The 20,847-nt window shown below is 36.2% G+C and overlaps 1 protein-coding gene across 5 annotated transcripts in view; it reads left to right on the top strand.

The window, feature by feature from the left end:
- HELZ (helicase with zinc finger) overlaps window positions 1-20,847 on the top strand; it is a 160,226-nt gene that overhangs the window by 57,688 nt on the left and 81,691 nt on the right. For 4 of the 5 annotated variants that reach the window (XM_047759040.1, XM_047759041.1, XM_047759044.1 and 1 more), the window contains 5 exons: window positions 7,107-7,374; window positions 10,975-11,308; window positions 11,962-12,092; window positions 18,495-18,674; window positions 19,214-19,318. In XM_047759040.1, the coding sequence (XP_047614996.1) occupies window positions 7,107-7,374; window positions 10,975-11,308; window positions 11,962-12,092; window positions 18,495-18,674; window positions 19,214-19,318 (1,018 nt within the window). The remainder of the gene's footprint in view (window positions 1-7,106; window positions 7,375-10,974; window positions 11,309-11,961; window positions 12,093-18,494; window positions 18,675-19,213; window positions 19,319-20,847) is intronic. The other variant, XM_047759043.1, reaches the window with a different exon arrangement.

The following is a 20,847-nucleotide window of genomic DNA, read 5'->3' as shown; positions in this document are numbered from 1 at the left end:
ATGGTAGTGGGAATTAATACAGACAGGGATAGCCTCCCATTTGGAACCAATACTGTGCCTCCCCTCTTTTTATAATACTACATCCTTTTTCGTAGTGATCTTTTTGTGTTTGATGTCTTTGCCTGTTTTCTTTTCTTTTTTTGGTCTTTTCTAGGGCCACACACGTGGCATATGGAGGTTCCCAGGCTAGGGGTCTAATCGGAGCTGTAGCTGCCGGCCTACACCACAGCCACAGCAGTGCGGGATCCAAGCCTCGTCTGCAGCCTACACCACAGCTCACAGCAACACCGGATCCTTAACTTACTGAGCAAGGCCAGGGATCGACCCCGCAACCTCATGGTTCCTAGTTGGGTTTGTTAACCACTGAGCCACGACAGGAACTCTGCCTGTTTTCTTTTAAACAAAGTTTTACTTCTAACTGGTTATGTTATGAAAAATAATTGAATTAAATCAAGCATTTTCATGAACTAATTTGGAAACATTAAAAGAATTTTACATAGTGAAATTTGTTTTTCAAGGACATAGAAAACATACAAGAGAACAATATAAAATCTACAAAATATATTTTCTGATATTTTGAAATTATAAAAAGAAAACCTTAAATCTAGGTTTAGGCAAGCTGAATAACATTTGGTTGACCACTTTTGTCATTACTTAAATTAGGTGACCTGTTGTGCTAATTTTTAACTCTGTCTTTAATATTTTTACTGCTCTTATAATTGATGTCATCACCTGAATGTTTTGGTTAAGTTCTTAAAATTTTTATTATGTGACTGTGTTTATTTCAGTGTGATTATAATATACACAGTCCTAAAAGAATTTTGGAGAACTGAAAGCAGGATATAAACAGTATAGTATTTGTTTCTGTTTCTGTCAGTGCTAGTGTTTTTGACTTACTAAGGTAGTGTGCTTGTCCGCAAAAAAAAAAAAAAAAAAAAAAGGGCGAAAAATTTGTTTACATGAAATCACAATTGTATACAACATTTGAAACAACTAAAAAAAAAGGAAACTGTCAGTGTTTATGTCTTTTCCTGGAATGCCTGTGTGGATAACATTCAGAGACATTGAGAACAAGAGAACTTCTCTATTGATGGGTGACAGTGTTACAGTCTGGCTGTTTTCACCGCCAGCATTATCTGTTCATCATTTGCTCTTCCTTTGCCTAGAATTAGGAGAAAAGTGTTATTCCAGGAACAGGTTGGCCAAATGCCCTTGAGAATTGGGGAATTAAGTTTGGGCTTCATCATGTTTCCATACAATTTTGATAATATACTATAATTTGGTTTCTGCACACTAAGAAATGTATTGATGGTGAAACTAGAATTTGATTAAGAAACATCTTTATGTTGATTACTTCTTCCACTTGATTGGCTGTGCACTGTTTAAGCAAGTTTTTGTTCTTGAAATAATGCTAGGAACATGTATTTCTCTTCCATAAAGTTATAAATCAGGACCATGCTGGACCATCTACCATCTCAAAGCTGAAATTAATAGATTTATATTAATAATAGGTAATGAGTTCCAGGTACAAATATGTTTGGAAATGCTACATACTTTATTTATTTATTTATTTCCCTCTTAGGGATTCACAGTGCACCTCAATAATTAAAGACTCAGGGTCTGTCAAACTGATTTCATCATGGAACTTATGCCTTGAAATTTGAAATCAAATTACATAGTAGGCATTTCTTTTTCTAATTTGTTGTTCAATATTGAACTAAAAATCTCAATTTCTTATTTATTAATTTAAGTTCCAATTGGGGAAAAAAAGTACAGTTTTTTTTTCTTACATTATTGTTGTACTGTCTAAAGCATTCAACCTCTTCTTTTTGCAGGCCATGAATAAATTTTTTTCCTTCTAGTCATCATATAGCAATTCTGAAAACTATATAACTTTTACATTGCTTTTTTCATTGTTTTTCCCTTGTTGATTGGAAAAGACACCATATGAACTAAAAATTTTTAGGGGATTAAAAATATGCATCTCATAAATTTATGGCAAAAGACAGCTACAAAAGAAGGAAGTTAGTGAGTTTTCCCCTTGCTCAGAACACAGAGTGCCTTATACTCTTTATACCACAACTTTGAGTAATGGAAAATCTTTGCTTGGCAAAATTGATTTGGAATTCTGCTTTGAATATCTGGAAGCTACGTGTTAGAAATTAACTCTTAATTTAAATTCGAAAACTCGATATTGCACATTACTTTGAATCTAGCAATGTCTGTTAACAGTATGTATTAAAAATTACCTCCAACTGTCAAGTTGTTGGCAAATTAAGGACATGTTTATATATAAAAGTATATAATATTTAATATGGGAAGAGAAAATAAATATAAAAATAGATTTCAAAATTAGTGTATTTGTCAATAAAAGATAAAAGGAACTGAGTAGAAGTGTGAGGGACTCCTTCGTTGTTGCTCTGCTATTCTCTGTTACTCTTATTAGCCTCATTAAGAAAATAAAAATAGGAACAGACAATATGGATAAGCTAAGAGAGATTTATCTCTTTTTATTTTCTTTTTCTGGCTGTACCTATAGCATATGGAAGTTCCTTGGCTAGGGGATTGAATCTAAGCCACAGCTGTGATATATGCCAAGGCTGTGGCAACACAAGATCCTTTACCCGCTGCACTGGGCCAGGGATTGAATCCATGCTGCCAGAGGCAGTGCCAGATCCTTAACTTGCTGTGCCACAGCAAGAATGCCTCATCTTACTTCTTTGTAGTGATTTTAGTGAAAGGAGCCATGTTCAAAATGGACAGCTGAAATCGTAGTTTGGCATTACTTTGGGAAATTGTTTTATTGTTAATTTAGGCCCTTAAGGTTTGCAAAGCCACAGACCGAAGGAAAAGTGTTGTATCTGATTTCGGAATTAGGAATGATTTCATTTCATTCTTTTAAAGTCCTAGATAAATACAGCTATTTTTAGTAAATTCCACATTTAACATGCATTTTATTGCATACCCCTTGTGAAGTCCTTGAGCTGGGTACATAGAGCACTGGATTTTTTTTTCTCCTTTTGGTCCACTGTCCAGGTCCTGTTAAGGATAATTTTCAAGTCTGCTGTACTACATACTTCAAGACAAAACAAACCAACCCTTTGGATGCTTTATTAGAGTAACTATGTGGCTGAAATAAGAGCATTGCTATTCTCAATAATCAGGAGGGTGAGGGAAGTTGGAAAGTGAATCTGTGTCAGACTGGTTACTCCAACCTTGAATTCTATTTTTTTGGGGGGGGGTTTTTTTGGTCTTTTTAGGGCCACACCGGCAGCATATGGAGGTTCCCAGGCTAGGGGTCAAATCAGAGCTCCAACCAACGGCCTATGCCACAGCCACAGCAACACCAGATCCAATAGAGTCTGCAACCTACATCACAGCTCACGGCAACACTGGATCCTTAACCTGCTGAACAAGGCCAAGGATCAAACCTGAGTCCTCATGGATACTAGTTAGATTTGTTTCTGCTGAGCCACGATGGGAACTCCCTAAATTCTATCTTTGATAGAGGCAGCTCTTCCCTTATATTATCCTCAGGAGATTAGGTACATTCTCATTATCTTTTAACTTTTCTTATGAATTTCTCTTAAAATACATGTATAGCTTCTGCCTGCCATATCTTAGAGTAACAAACCTAGGTTTATAATTTGTCAGGTTTGCTTTCAGATTTATTATTAGAGGTCAATGTTAAACTCTTCCCTAAGTGATTTTATGAATATTGATCCTAACCTGTTGACTTTTCATCTTCGCAGAGTGTTTTTTTATTTTAGCCTAATCTAGATTGAAGAAAAGCGCTTAATTACCCAGGAGGAACTGGCTCGGGCTTCCCTGAGTAATATGTATGTCTGGGTTAGTTGTTAGCAGGTACACATGTGCTGCAGGTGGGGTGAAATGAACCCCAGTAGTAATCATGCCCACTATCCCCATAGGGGAACCCCCCTCCCTTCTCTGTTTAAAGAGAAGCTCTTAAGACCTTTAAGCACTATATTTAGGTGGGTAGTTAAACAGGTTTAGTAAGACACTGCAACTGAGAGGATTGGAGGCAGAAATTTGTCTCAAGTTCAACTGACGTAGGGAAAGAGAAGTGCTTTTTGCAAAATAAAGCCTTCACAGTTAATTTTGGACACCTGAGTTAATGATTGAGCTCAGTAGTTTGTAAACTTTTTGATGCTGGTACACATGGATTTTTTTAGATTCTTCTTTTTGTTCTCCTTGCTCTCCTCTCCTATATTGTATTTATAGTCATTAAAAGGGTGGAATAAAATTTAACATTGTTGGAAATTATCTTGAAATTGTTGGGCTCCCTGCTAATGACACGGATTTTAAGAATTTCATAAAATCAAGATGGGAGTCATGGCACTAACTGATAAAATGAGAAAAACAGATACTTTTTCTTGTGCCACTTTCCCCAAAAGCCTGAATGTTTTTAGCTCAGAGTTGAATGATTTGTGTACCTTGCTTTGTATATTAAGTAGCTGATGCAAAAAGCGTTCTTCAAGGAAAGCCGTGGCATTTTAGTTTCGTCATTATCCCAGTTACTTAAACATCAGTGAGGAATAACTAGTGACTTTTTGAAAAATGGGAATATAATATTGATCTGCATAGTCTGAATCAGTTTCTTTAAAATAAAATTATGAGGAGTTCCTATTGTGGCTCAGTGGATTGAGGATCCGACATTGTCTCTCAGGATGTGGGTTTGGTCCCCGGCCTGGCTTAGTTGGTTAAGGATCTGGCTTTGCTTCAACATGCAGCATAGGTTGCACTCAATATTAGAAAATAGTTTATTCTAATAAACTATTGGATAACCAGTGTCTTGGATCTGGTGTTAACATGGCTGTGGCGTAGGCCTCAGCTGCAGCTGTGGTTTTAGACTCCTGGTCTGGAAACTTCTATATGCGGCAGGTGCGGCCATAAAAAGAAAGAAAAAGAAACCCTTTAAAATAAAATTATGAGATATGATTTCCTTATGCCCGAAGAGTAGTTAGAAATCCTTTTAATATCCCACCTTGGGAGTTCCCGTCGTGGCGCAGTGGTTAATGAATCCGACTAGGAACCACGAGGTTGCGGGTTCCATCCCTGGCCTTGCTCAGTGGATTAAGGATCCGGCATTGCCATGAGCTGTGGTGTAGGTCGCAAATGTGGCTCACATCTCCAGTTGCTGTGGCTGTGGTGTAGGCTGGTGGCTACAGCTCTGATTCGACCCCTAGCCTGGGAACCTCCATATGCCATGGGAGCAGCCCAAGAAATGGCAAAAAGACAAAAAAAAAAAATTTTTTTTCACCTTAAATAAATTCTTTAATACTAGCATTTAGTTTATTTTTTTAAGAGCTTGTTATTTGTTTTGTCACCGTACCATTGTTTCTCCTTTTGACTTTCGAGTTAAAGAAGAAAATTTTGTACATCTTTGCTATTTTGATAATAGTATCTGACTTTAGTGATGATATAATCTGTTTTAGGAATGTTGGCATGTATGTTAAATATTTTTTATAGCTATGATCTAATGAATGAATAGGCGGGGCCCAATTTTATTAGAGTGGTCTAGTTTTCTTTTTGAAACTTCTGCTTGTGTGGCTATTGCAAAAATAGGCCAACATTGTCTCACCTAGAGCATTTTAAAAATGTAAAATTTTAATAAGGCCATCTTTATATCTTGATGGTTGTAGTTGTGCTTGTATTGCCATTTGAAGGAAAATAAAACTGGCATGCAAAAAATGCCTTTTCAAGGAACAAAGCTTAGAAATTAGGACTTTCACATTTTAACCTTTATTAAGATAGTAAGATAAACTATTTTCTAGTATTGAGAAGTTTCTCTTAGTGGATGACTATACTTACATGTTTATGCTCTTATTTCAAAGCTTGCCCAGGATAACCTGACTTTGCACTTTGGAGACTGATGTTTGTTTACACTTATTATTTCTTCCTAAAACTTTAACTTGAGTTGTGAAACCATCTTTTTTTTTTGTCTTTTTTTTGCTATTTCTTTGGGCCGCTCCCGCGGCATATGGAGGTTCCCAGGCTAGGGGTCTAATCGGAGCTGTAGCCACCGGCCTACGCCAGAGCCACAGCAACTCGGGATCCAAGCCGCGTCTGCAACCTACACCACAGCTCAAGGCAACGCCGGATCGTTAACCCACTGAGCAAGGGCAGGGACCGAACCCGCAACCTCATGGTTCCTAGTCGGATTCCTTAACCACTGCGCCATGACGGGAACTCCGTGAAACCATCTTTATGTTATGTTAAAACTGGATCTTGGCCTAAGGAGTCAGTTAAGCAACTTTTTCCCCCCCTTTTGGTCAAGTTTCCTGTTTATAGGTTTATGTGTGTTCCAGCCAATAGAAAAGTAACATGCACTGCAGTTGGAGCAAGCCTACCGCGTGCTCAGGATTTATGTTTGATTTATTTCACCCAGTGCTGGTATTGTGCTGCATTTTTGTTTTTTCCAGAGCTGTCAGAACTTGAACGGTCATTTTGACTTTGTGCCCTACTTACCTTGTAATTTAACTGAAGCTAAACTGGATTTTTCTGAAATGGTATTTGAATAGTACATCGTATCACATTTCAAATGTGGGATTTAATGTGGGGGGAAGAAACCCAAAAGGTCTTTTTGTTTGTTGTTGACTTTCAGAATTTCACTGTGCTTTCCCACACAAGAGAAGATCGAACCTCTCATGGTTTTCTGATCTTCTTTCTCATAATGGGGCAGGTATTGCTAGTAGGAGGAGAAAGTTGATTATCACGTGATAAGATTTTGTCTTATGAGTTATTTATCATACCTTCTTCCTGTGGACTAGATTTCTTTTGACTGAAGGTTAAATTCTAAATGTTAGTCTGTATTTTTAAAAGGTTAATAACTATTTTTGGTGTGTTCTAGACTGATGTACAAAAGATATTTTTTGCATGGGTTCCTATTTATGTTATTTTGTTAAGCTAGACAAAAAAATATTTGTGATATGGGGAAAATACTCTGTCAAATGGGGGTTTGTATTGTTTCATTTTGAAGAATTTTAGCTCTAGCATATAAAATTCTCTTACCGAAATACACAGTGTATTATTTGAGAATTTTAATGTTGTGTTCCTTTATAAATGTGTTTTTTGTTTCCATTTAGATCTTGAGTACCTGATGCATGCAAAGCAACAATTAGTAACCACAGCTAAGCGTTGGGATTCTTCTTCTAAGACTATTATAGATTTTGAACCTAATGAAACTACTGATTTGGAGAAGAGCCTTCTTATCAGATACCAAATTCCTCTCTCTGCTGACCAGCTATTTACCCAGTCTGTTTTAGACAAATCATTGACCAAGACCAACTATCAGTCACGGTTGCATGACCTTCTTTATATTGAGGAGATCGCCCAGTATAAGGAAGTCAGCAAGTAAGTTACTTTAGAAACACTGTTCTTTCTTTCTTTAAATTTCTCCTTTGAATGGTATTTTTCATTTTTAAAATATGGAGGGGGCCTGAGTGAAGTCAGGTAGTGAAATGGTTGCTATTCAATAGCTGTTATCCAGTATTGGTATATGAGTTTCTTAAGGCAAGAACTGTGGCATCTTGGTGACCTTAGTATTTAGTACCTAGTTCATCTCCACAAGACACTGCCATGTGCTGGGAGTATAAACACGTGGTTCCTGCTCTTCGGAGGTTTCTGTTAATGGTAGTCAGAGCAGGCACTCAGGCACTCAGTGATCTTTTGTTAAATAAGTGTGCAAAAACTGAAAGAGACTACATGTTTTTGAAAATTTTAAGAGTAACATGAGTTAATCTTCATAAAAAAACTGATAATAACAAGATACCTTTATAGCAGTTTATAAATGCTTTAATATATTTTACCTTTTATCCATACACCACAGGTTAAGACCAAGTATTTAAATCAAAAGCTTATTTGAATCATTATAGGAAAAGTAATCTTAGAAAGTTTCAGTGAAGGAAAATGTTAATGAAATAGTTGCTGTATTTGGTGGTAGCATTCTACTTTTTTTTTTTTTCTGGCTGTGCACTCAGCATTTCAGAAGTTCCTCGGCAAAGAGTTGAACAGCACTGACCCAAGCCACAGCAGTGACAACACCACATCCTTTAACCCACTGAGCTACCAGGGAATGCCAGTAGCATTCTACTTTTTAGATAAAATGGGAATGAGGCTTAAAAATTGAACCACAGTTATAAAACATGAACACATTTTTATTTTTAAATTTTATTTTTTGGTCTTTCCTAGGGCCGCACCTGCGGCATATGGAGGTTCCCAGGCTAGGGGTCTCATCGGAGCTGTAGCTGGCCTACACCACAGCCACAGCAACGTGGGATCCCAGCCACGTCTGCGACCTACACCACAGCTCACGGCAACGCCAGATCCTTAACCCACTGAGCAAGACCAGGGATATTGAACCCGCAACCTCGTGGTTCCTAGTCGGATTTGTTAACCACTGTGCCACGACGGGAACTCCATGAACACATTTTTAAAAGTAGTTTTACTTTAAATACAGCCTAACCAATGTATTTTTCTTTTCTAAGCTGCCTTATTGCTACCTTATCATTAATGGTATTAAGACTGAACACTCATTAAGGATACATCCAGACAAGGAAAAGTAAAAACTTGAAGGTACCTTGTATCACTCTGTTTGTAGCTTAAATATGATCCAACTTTTGGGAAATTATCTAATTTCAAATTAAATACATGTCAAGTTTACAGAGTCAGATAGAGTATATATACAGTTTTCATTGCTCTGACTTTACGTTATGCTCCATTCATGATCTCTTAAAAGACGTTTATTGATCATGTTTATAGACAGTTCTAGTGAAATGGTCAGTTATTAAGTAACAAGGACAGTGGTTTGTATCATGTACATTATTCACATTATTCATATGCCTATATATTATTTACACTATCGTAGATTCCTTTTCCTTAAAAAAGAAGACTGTGATAAAGCATTAATGTTGGGGAGAAATATAGTTTAAAGTCTTAGCCGACTCTTAGAGACTATTTTGAAATACCCTATCAGCAATTCAGAAACATTTATATTTTAACTTCTATTTAATAGTTTATTAAATTTTATAAATCATTCCATGTACATTACCTTAGAGGTTATAACTAAGGACTCATGTGCTTATGGATTATTATATTAAAAATAATCTTTTAAAAATGAAAATTTGAAAGAAAAAAGAATAAATCCTGCAAAATTGTGTGGGTTAGGTTCTGATCAAGAAACTAAATGGATGAAAATTCACCCTAAGAACACCTTCCAAAGGCTTCTAAAGGCAGTAGAAGAGGGGCTTGAAAATATCTGCATATGAAATGAGCACTGAAGTTGGTGTGATATTTCTAGAGGGCTATTTGGTAGTTTGTATTAAGCGTCTTTGGAAAGTTTGAACACTTTGGTATAATAATTCTGCTTATGAGGAATCACCCTGAAGAAATAATCAGGTGAAGATAAAGATGTCTGTACATAAATGTCTTTCAGAGAGTAGTGAAAGATAGGTTAAGTAAATTATGATATAGCCATATGGTCAAATATTATGTAACCACTGAAATTATGTTCTTGAAGAATTTTAATACAGTGAAGATGCTCATGATACAGTATTCAGGGCACATATCCTAGTTATGAAACCTTATCTACTGTAATTCTTGTTTTGCGTATATGTATATATTTATATATGAAAATATTAGAAGTACCTGTCGTGGCCCAGCTGAAACGAATCTAACTAGTATCCATGAGGGCGCAGGTTCAATCCCTGGCCTTGCTCAGTGGGTTAATGATCTGGCGTTGCTGTGAGCTGTGGTATAGGTCAAAGACGCAGCTTCGATCTGGTGTTGCTGTGGTGTAGGCCAGCGGCTACAGCTCCAATTTGACCCCTAGTCTGGGAACCTCCATATGCCGCCACTGCGGCCCTAAAAAGACAAAAAAAAAAAAAGGCATTGTGGACATCATGTATCCGAAAGAAGATCTGAAAAGAAAGTAATTCAGTAGTGCCATTAAAAATTAGCCCTTTTCCGCAAATGGGTATATAGATGGTAAAACAATTTTTTTTTTAATTCAAATTTTTTAAACCTTATTAAGAGGAGAAAATGTGCCCATTCTTACCATTTTGTGTTTTCTCGTACAGCACCGTTTTAGAATGGCAAAGGAGAAGAGCTTTTAGTTCCTTTAAATCTTTCTTTTACTTCATCTTTGTTGACTGTGTGAATTAATCTTGAATGTCTGTGCTTCTTGTACACACACATTCTCTCTCACACTCACATATACACATGGAAGTGGGGGTGAGTACATCAGCCACTGTCTAATAAGATAGCCTTTAACTTCTCTTTCCATGGTTTTGGCATGAGATCTGCCTTGATGTAGCCATGAACAAAAAATTTATTTTGGATGCTGTTCGTAAACAGTGTTGAAAAAAGAAATTTTATGGTTGGAATCTTTTGGTAAGATGTACGTGGAAGGCATTAGTTTAATAAAAGTCTGTTTCAGTTTCAATACAGTACATTTCCTTCTGGTTTTGGGCAGTTGTAAAGTCTTAATTGTCCTAGTGGTGTACTCAGAACAGATTTTCATATTAATTAATACATGATATTTCATTTTATTAAAAAACTAGCTCAGTGGGTTAAGGGCCTAGTGTTGTCACTCAGGAGGCTTGGGGTTGCTGCTGTGGTGTGGGTTTGATCCCTGGCACGGGAACTTCCATATTCTGCAGGCATGGGAAAAAAAAAAAAAATCATACTTAGCTTCATTTTAAATGCTCAGATTTAAAAAAATGTGTGTATTCTTCAATGCAGCTAAATAACTTGGAGAGTTTATTCACTTAAAAAGTTTTGTTATCTCTAGAGTGGATTAAAGGCAGGAAGATAATATATAGTTTGTAGCTTGGTAGACTGGAATTGATAGTGAAGTTTTAAATTTTCTATGTTTATGTTTGATTTGTTTTACTCTTGTAGCTTTAACGTTTTTGATGTAAAATATTCAGACTCATTTTTTTACCTCCGATACAGGTTCAACCTTAAAGTGCAATTGCAGATTCTAGCAAGCTTCATGCTCACTGGAGTTTCTGGAGGTGCAAAGTATGCTCAGAATGGACAACTTTTTGGTCGCTTTAAGCTTACTGAAACACTTTCTGAAGATACTTTGGCTGGACGGCTGGTGATGACCAAAGTCAATGCTGTTTATTTATTACCAGTTCCTAAAGAGAAGTTAGTACAGACCCAGGGAACCAAAGAGAAGGTTTATGAAGCTACTATTGAGGAAAAAACAAAAGAATATATATTTTTAAGGATATCCAGGGAATGCTGTGAGGAACTTAATCTTCGGCCTGATCATGACACACAGGTAAGTTTTGAAGTGCGGCCCCTTCACTGTGGTTGTCTGTAATCTGCTTGTCGGCTAATGCGCTTCTTCTGGTTTTCTTTCCCTTCCTCTGCCATAACTAGAGGTGTTCTTTTTGTCTTTATGGATTTTTAGGTGAACTGTGTTCAGTCTGCCGTATTTAACGGGAAAGCTACTCTTTTTTCTTTTTAAATATAACATTTGGTGAATATTGTTCATTCATAGTAAATCAATACAGTGTCATAGGCCTGGTTATAACACTTGAGAGATGGTATTTCACAGATGTTGTACAGATTTTATCAAATATGTTCTTCATAGGAATGGTGGAATTAGAGAATGTTTATTTAGAGATTAAGTGATTTACAAGTGCCTCAGTTTCTTTAGATGTGAAATGAGTTTAATAATAGTATACCCATCATTGGTGCTATTGAACCAGATAATCTTTGTACAGTGCGTATTATGGTGCCTAGCACTAAGTAAACAATGCCTATATTAGGCATAATAATTATTATTAGACTAGGATTACACTTTTTTCAAGGAATCTCTAATCTTAGCCCTCTCCGAAAGGCTACCTCCATAAAGCATTCTAGCAAGCTGCAAAGCATTGATGTTTGCTTTAATGCTTTTTAAAATTTTTAAAAAATTTTGTATTTCAGGTCGAACTTCAGTTTCAACTAAATCGTTTACCCCTCTGTGAAATGCATTATGCGCTAGACAGGATCAAGGACAATGGGGTTTTGTTTCCAGACATCACAATGACTCCAACCATACCTTGGAGTCCCAACAGGTACAAAAATGAAATATCTCACTCAAGAAGTTACTGTAGTATTAAATTGTATATCTGTGTCAAATAGCTCAAGCAGACTTTGATAACAAAGTTCGCACGTATTCTTCAAGAGACGTATTATTGGTTGAGAAGAGAGAGTGAAAGAACTCTTAGAATGAAGCATTTGAAGGTTCATGTATTTTCTTCACATTTCCTCAGAGTCTAAATGAGTTCCATGAAGAAGTTCACTTGTGGTGTAGTGGATTAAAGGTCTGGTGTTGCCACAGCTATGGGGCAGGTTGTAGCTATGGTGTGGGTTCGATCCCTGGCTCAGAAACGTCCCACGTGCCATGAATGGACGTGCATAAGTAAATACGTAAATGCATACGTACATATATATGTGAATTCTGTTGCTTTTCTCAACAGCCTGAATTTGATAGGATACCAAGCAATTTAGGAATATTTCTGAGTCGAACTTGAATGGGCAAATTAGGGCCTTTCTAAAGTGGTTCCAATAGTTAATTTAAAATAATTTTTGAATATAGAAAACGTTTTTATAATTTAGGAAGATGGAGAAAGTATCATAGAAGATGCTCAAAATTAGTAGTTGTATAAATATTTTTCTTTTTGAATTCATCTTTACGCATAATTAAATATGATACTTCTGTTTTATTTCCAGACTAACTGCAGTGATAGCTCTATTGGCTGCATGTTTCTTTTCATTCTTTCACTGAGTTATATCTTCTTGGCCTTGGTCCATGGCCAGCTCACTCCTCATTCCACCTTTTTTTTTTTTAAAGTGGTTCTACACAATGGTCTTATTTATTTATCTTTTATCACTTGTATCAATCCAGTAATGGTAGGATGGCCCCATCTCTGACAGAGGTTCTGGTATCTTTAATAAGTGGTTTCCAAGGTCACCCGGGTACCGACATCCAGCTGGCAGATGGGAAGCAGGAGTGCAGGGGATCATGTGGGAAGTCTTGATGGGCCAGGTCTAGAAGTGACTGCATATCATTTCTCCTCACATTCCATTTCTTCTGGTCCTAAAAACAGCACAAAGCAAAATATGCCTTATGACACAAAATCCAAATAATTTCTCCCTTGTTTTCACTTCTCCTTACTATCTTTGCCTCATTTTCTTTTTGTTGCTGAAATTCTTGAGCAGGAATAATCAACCTATTTCTGTTATTTTTTACTTACTCATCCTGTAATCTCTGTTTTCTCCTTCCTCACTCTCCTGAAAATAATCAGTGATCTACCAGTTGTAAAAATCCAGTGGCATCTCATCATTTCGGCTCTCCTTTAATTGTTTCCCTCCATTCTTCCCTTTCATTTCATTCTTAGAACCAGTGCTTAATTTGGAGCCGGGCTATTTCAGTAGCCTTCTAGTTGGTCTTTAGTCCTGCTGTCTGTGTCTCTTATTTTGTGGTCCAACCCACAGAATATATCTTCCAGAGTTAGTTTGCTAAAATAATCATTTCATTTCACGGCTTGCAAATCTCTGAAGGGGTTCTTCTGATATGTAGTTAAAGTCTGAGCATCCTAATATGAAACTCTTGTTGTATGGTCTCTTTGATAGCACTTTTCAACAGTATCTTTTCAGATTTCTTTTACTTTTTTCTACTTATACCTGCTTTCTTCCTCTAAACCCTCATGTTCTAGCCATATTAAATTACCTTGAAGTTTTTCATTTGCCCTGCACTTATTTGCCCCCTTTTTTGTTTTTGCTTTTTTTTAGGGCCCCACCCACGGCACGTGGAAGTTTTCAGGCCAGGGGTTGAAACGGAGCTTCAGTTGCCAGCCTGTGCCACAGCGGTAGCAACACCAGACCCAAGCTGCATCTGCAGCTCACAGCAATGCCGAATCCTTAACCTACTGAGTAAGGCCAGGGATCGAACCTGTGTCCTCATGGATACTAGTCAGATTTGTTACTGCTGAGCCACAATAGGAACTCCCTCCTTATCTTTTTAGAAATTCTTTTAAAATTATGGTAAAATATATATAACATGAAACTTAACCATCTTTACCATTTTTACGTGTACGGTGTGATAGTGCTAAGTATGTTCACATTGTTTTATAGTTAATCTCTAGAACTTTTTCATCTTGCAAAACGGAAAGTTTATACTTATTGAATTTGCATTTTCCCTTCCTCCAGCCCTGTCTTCTGTGATTTTCTCCATGTCATTATTTCAGCAAATGTTGATTTATGCTACTGTATGCTAGGTTCAGTCAGTTTTGTACTTTCAAGCATAATTTCTCTAAAACTAATTTTTGTCAGTTGTGTACATTTCTACTGTTCACGTTAGACTAAGCTTTTTAGAAGAGACCATATCTTGTATGTCTTTGAATCTCTAACATTGCCTTGCATGTTATTAATTTATGACACATTTAAATTAATAAGAATGTCAAGTTTAAAGAAGAAAATTAGGGTTTCAAATGTGAGGCCATACCAGTAAACGTCCAGGCGTTTACTGGATATGCTCACTTCAGAAAATTATATTGTATATAGTAGTATATTCAGATACCGTTGATTTTAAGTGTTAACTGCGAAAGTAAGGAAATGTCAAGGAGCAGAAAACTTTCAAATAAAAGATTTCATACCATTATAATTTAAATAGTAATTAAAATGTATTTGGTCTGGGAAAGTTGAGAAGCTCTTAGCCATTTAAAATATTTTCTGGAATAAGGTGGAATAGAGAAAGATAAATGAAATTGAGAAATTACTCTTGAGCATATAATTTATAAATTAATTATAAAAATGCATTAGGAGTTCCCGTCATGGCTCAGTGGTTAATGAACCCATCCATGAGGACCCAGGTTCAATTTCTGTCCTCACTCAGTGAATTAAGGATCCAGTGTTGCGGTGAGGTGTGGTGTAGGTCATAGACGAGTCTCAGATCCTGTGTTGCTGTGGTTCTGGCATAGGCTGGCAGCTACAGCTCTGATTGGACCCCTAGCCTGGGAACCTCCGTATGCCACAGGTGTGGCACTAAAAAAGACAAAGAAAGAAAAGAAGAAGAAGCGTTAGACCAGGGAAAAAAAAGAACTTAGAATTAATTTGGTTCAAGGAATAAAATAACTCTTATTTTATTCAGTGTAAACATGAATAGATTTCATATGATTTTAAATTGTGAAAATCAGAGATTACTTTTATCAGCATGTATATTGTATATCTTCTTCCCTTTATTAAACAGGTGGTACAATAAAGACAATTTGTTTTGCTTATTGGCTTTCTGTAAATGTTCATCATTCATGACCAGAAACTATAGAGACGACTTATACTGATAAAGTTTCTGATCTGTTCTGAAGCATTTCTTTATATAGAAATAATTGATATAAATAAGGAGATACTAACATATTTTAGAATTATATCTGTGTGTATGTCATTCATTTCTTAGATTTGTACTTGTATACATTCCAATGTCTCTCATTCATAAGTTCATTAAAGTCCCCACATTTGAAAGATTAGAGGGTATTTTATTTTTTATTTAAAAAAAATTTTTATGGCTCTACCCATGGCATATGAAAGTCCCTGGGCCAGGGGTTGAATCGGAGCTGCAGCTGTGACCTGTGCCACAGCTGTGGCAACACCAGATCCTTAACCCACTACACCAGGCTGGGGATTAAGCTCTCGCCACCACAGAGACAGCACTGAATCTTTAACCTGCTGCACCACAATGGGAACTCCAATTAGAGGATATTTTTAAAACATTTTTTTTTTTTGATTTTTGAAAGTATACATTGGTCAAGTAATATCTTATTTTTCTGAAATCCTCAGAAAAGATTATAGTAATAGAAGCCAGCATTAATTTTGCACTTATTGCTCAATTATTTTTCAAACAGCTTGCATGCATTATTTTATTTAATCTTTTTTTTTTTCTTTTAGGGCCACACCCATGGCATATGGAGGTTCCCAGGCTAGGGGTCGAATCGGAGCTATTGCTGCTGGCCTGTGCCACATCTGCAACCTACACCACAGCTCACGGCAACACTGGATTCTTAACCCACTGAGCGAGGGCCAGGGATTGAACCCGCAACCTCATGGTTCCTAGTCGGATTCGTTTCTGCTGCACCACAATGGGAACTCCTATTTAATCTTTAAAATAACCACCTGGGAGTTACCTCCATGGTACAGAGGATTGGTGATGTCTCTGGAGCACTGGGATGCAGGTTTGATCCCTGGCCTGGTACAGTGGGTTAAGGATCTGGCATTGCTGCTGCTGGGCATAGGTTGTAACTGCGGCTCCAATCTGATTCTCCATATGCCACAGAGTGGGGAAAAAATAAAAATTAAATTACATTAAATTAAAACAACCATCTGATACAAGTATCATTATCTTTGTATACAGATAAAGGAACCATTGAGGTCAGATATCATAGAATCATAGTGGTCAGGTATGGATACAAGTAGCAGTTGAATTAACTGTGGCTTAAACAAGTGGAGCTAGAGGTCCAGAGCTAGGTGGTCCTGGGCTGGTGCCTGGGGCTCAGCAGTACCTCTCCTCTCTACCATCTAGAGCATATTAGTTTTCTCCTTGATGCCTCTTTGCCTCGTGATTAAAGGATGGCTTCTGTAGTTTTATTTATTTGTTCATTTTCAGTTTTTTTGTCGTGCCCACAGCATATAGAATTTCCCAGGCCAGGGGTCATATCTGCACCACAGGAGTGACAATGCTGGATGCTTAACTGCTGGGCCCCCAGGGAACTCCCATAGTTTTATTTATCACAAGCTTTTTCCAGCCAGGTGACAGAGGACGGTAAAGGAGTAGGAAGGGCTTTTTCCTGGTGAGACTTTGTTTTTGTTTTACTGGGCAGAGAAGCCCTTCCATGGGACTTCTTTGTGCATCTCATTGACTAGAATTGGGTGTCCAGCTGAGGAGGAAGCTGGGAAAAGGATCATTATAGCTGTCTAGGATCCTTAGCAGAGGAAGGCAGGGAAGGGTGCCGTGGATGGTTGGTGAGTAACCAACCCGCAGTGTTTGCCACATATATTAGATCTGGACTTGGGGTCACCTGAAGCATAAGTAATGGCATGTTTATATGGTTAAAATTTGTTTTCTAAGGTTTAATATTAGGAGAATTTTGTTTATTTGAAATTATCTATTGTAATATATAGCATTAGTTATAATTTTTTAAAAACTGCAAGGGTTAAGAAAAATTTCTGTAAATAACTAGATTCTGTTTTAAGTAGAGTGTAGCCGCACATAGTGGGAATTTTCCTGTCTAAACCGTGTGCTTGTATTTCAGGATAACTTTGTAGGCATTTTGCAAATTTTCTGAGTCTCTTTACATGCCCTTCCTATTTTTATTCACATCTCTATCATTTTTACCATAGTTGTTGTGATATTTAGTATTATAATTGTAATTATGAGAAAGAATGCTATTGATTCTCCACTTCCCTTTCAGCATCTGCTGTCCATTTAAATTTTCAAAACTTAGCCAAGTCATAGAAGGTACACTAGCAAGTTAGATCTCATTACAGCGGCCATTTGTACTGCCTTGATGGGTGTTCTCTACCCTGAAAAATATGACATTAGTATATCATTTTTGTGCATGGAAATATTAGAAAACATTTCATATTGTTTGACCTTTTAGAAAAAGACTACTTTTTTTGAATAAAGAACTTTATAGAAGTTTGATATCTCCTAAGTCAGTGACAAACAGGTTTTTTCTTTTTCCTTTGTTTTAAGTTTTACTGAGAGATCTTTCAATGAATTAGAATTTGAAAGTCAATTAGTTTCCCTTTTGCATTTTATTTGATATACAAAGAAACTACCACTACATTATTGCCAGAAAAATAAGTTTTCTGATGCTTTTATGTAACAGAGGGAAATTACATCTTTGAGACAGGGCTATTACTATTTATTGACTTGGCAGTAACTAGACTGGAAATCTGATGCCTTTAGATTAGCTATCAGAATCTTTTTGCACTTGAATAGGGCAAGATAACCAAAGTGAATTTTGATCAGCATAGTAAAGCACCTTACACTGACTCTGTTGTGAAATTTTTAATTTTTTATTTATATATATTTTTGGTCTTTTTAGGGCTGCACCCGTGGCATATGGAGTTTCCCAGGCTAGGGGTCTGATTGGAACTATAGCCACAGCAGCTCAGGATCTGAGCCACATCTGTGACCTACACCACAGCTCACGGCAATGCTGGATCCTTAATCCACCGAGCGAGGTCAGGGATGGAACCTGCAACCTCATGGTTCCTGGTCAGATTCGTTTCCACCGCGCCACGACGGGAACTCCTGGAATTTTTTAGAAGTAGTTTTAGAATAAGCATTTGTTTTTATAGATGCTATGTTATTTCAATATTTTTAATGGTTCATTGAAATTCAGCATACTTGGGTATCATGTTCTGTTTATTAATAAGATGCATATGTTTAAAATAACTTACATTTTAATTTTCTGTAGACAGTGGGATGAGCAGTTGGATCCTCGGCTAAACGCAAAACAGAAAGAGGCTGTTCTGGCCATTACAACTCCACTTTCAATACAGCTGCCTCCTGTTCTCATAATTGGACCCTATGGGACAGGCAAAACATTCACTCTAGCTCAGGCCGTCAAGCACATACTCCAGCAACAGGAGACGAGGTGAGATGGTATTATGTGTGCTTTAATCTCATTAATAGGGCACAACTTCTATCCTTGTTGTGATTACACTAGTGAGACAGTTTTCAGCCAGCTTGTAAAAATTAAAAAATAAATAAATAAAAAAGAAAGAAAAACACCCGCACTCAAACCCAAAGCATTAAAATTTGAATCCTCTTAAAACTTACTGTTTTTAAAAATTGGCACTGTAGAAGAATGGTAGCTTTTAAATAGTCATCAAAATGACAGATCTTCTAAGGAATTGTGGTACATGTTAGAATCAAAAGGGTTGGGTTTTTAAAAAATTATTTTATATAATAGGTTTTAAAATAATTTGGTGGACTTACCTCCTTTACAGCTTTAAGAATAATTAAACTTTAAGAATAATTTCCTAAAAGCATAGTTGAACAGTATGTTAGCGATTACTGAGTAGGTTGAGGGAAATGTATATTAAAATGGCCACTGCTTTTTTTTTTTTGGTATTATACTGCTTGAATAGTTTTGTGTTTTATCATTCTTTTTATTTGCACCATTTATTTCAGCAGGATTCTCATTTGCACCCATTCTAATAGTGCTGCTGATCTCTACATAAAGGATTATTTACATCCATATGTAGAAGCAGGCAATCCCCAGGCAAGACCTCTCAGGTATTTTTTAAGGCTTATTATGTATCTGTATCATACTTTGTTATTCTTAAGAAAAGGTGTCTGTAAAGATTTTAGTAACGTCAAGAAAACCAAAATCTTTAACTGTGCATTGGCATTTGGAGGTTATGCCTTCTTAAGAAACCTTTTAAATTAAGGAAAAATTTCAAAATCTTTGACCATTCACTTCTTAAACTTTAAATAAAGAGAAAGACATCCTTTTTTAAGTTTTGTATGTAAAAATGTTGTTACAATCTGAGCCGATTTTGATGTGTGCCTCTAAAAGCTACTATGATGAAATAGTATAAATATGATTAAATCAATTTTAATTAAAATTCCTAGCATATTTTGCATGGCAGAGTAGTCATGCAGTGATAGTTCTTTATGGAAATAAAATTTTGGCTGTGATCATGCAGGTAATTTCATAGAAGCTAAACATTAAAGAAGCATGAACTTGTAGTGATTTCTACAATAAAATGTGATAGACTGGTATTTACAACTCTGCTATCATTAAAGAGACAAAGTGTCAAAGAAAATTCTGGGTTGGTATAGGTCCTTTGAGTGTATATGGATATGAAATGTTCTTAAATACAGGGCTGTGGGGGAATAAAATCCTTTTCTTCAGAAAACAATAAAGAATCATTAAAAGGTTATTTATTATACCATTTGCTTTCATTGTTGTATGAATTAATGTTTAGTTTTGCCATTTTACAAACTAATATGTCATGCCCTATGTTCAAATATAATTATCGTTTAAAAATTAATTTCTAACCACACTTTTGAATCATAATTCACTAACTTTTTATTTCTAGTTGAGCCTAGGCATGAAAAAATGAGATTACACTATTTTATTCTTTAATAACCATAACCAGAACCCTTTGAATGATTTTACAATTGCATTAAAAAGAACAAAAGAGAAAAAAAGTGGCATGGCCTGTTAACACAGGTTTATATGCCATTCTCTGTTTCTACTCTGGAAGGCAAATTAGAGAAGAAATAATTATTTTAAGTAGAATCTAGTTTTATTTAGTAAGAAAATATCACATGTATATAATCACTATAAATGAAAATGTGGTATTTAACAATGGGTAAATTCATCAATAACTAGTTTGCTGCAGATTCTAATCTTTTTTAGCTCATAAGTGAAATTGAGTTAGCTAGTAGCATTTTTGCTGTGAGTGTTCTTACTTGAATATAGAGAAGATGTTTGCTTTTATTGTTGGTAGAGCATGTGTGTGTGTTTATATTTGCATATGTGTGTGTTAAGTAGGAAATAATGACAGTTTCAATGACATGATGTACTTGGGTTGAAAACAGGGGAGAAAAGGCCCCTCAAACGTTGGTTGACCTAACATAGGTCATTTGACACTTAGGGATAACTGTTGTTGATAAACATTAAAATCCATTATTGGTTAGCGTTACGTTTAGCTTTTCCCATGTAAAATTTTGTTTTTGGATTTATAATTCAACACGTAATACATGTAAATATGTAGAATAATGAGAAGTTATATTCCAGTGTGGTATATGTATAG

This window comes from Phacochoerus africanus, chromosome 14 (genome assembly GCF_016906955.1).
Source record: "Phacochoerus africanus isolate WHEZ1 chromosome 14, ROS_Pafr_v1, whole genome shotgun sequence".
Taxonomy (NCBI): Eukaryota; Metazoa; Chordata; class Mammalia; order Artiodactyla; family Suidae; genus Phacochoerus; species Phacochoerus africanus.
Note: the sequence above shows the minus strand (reverse complement) of the source record. Positions and strands in the feature narration are given on the sequence as shown.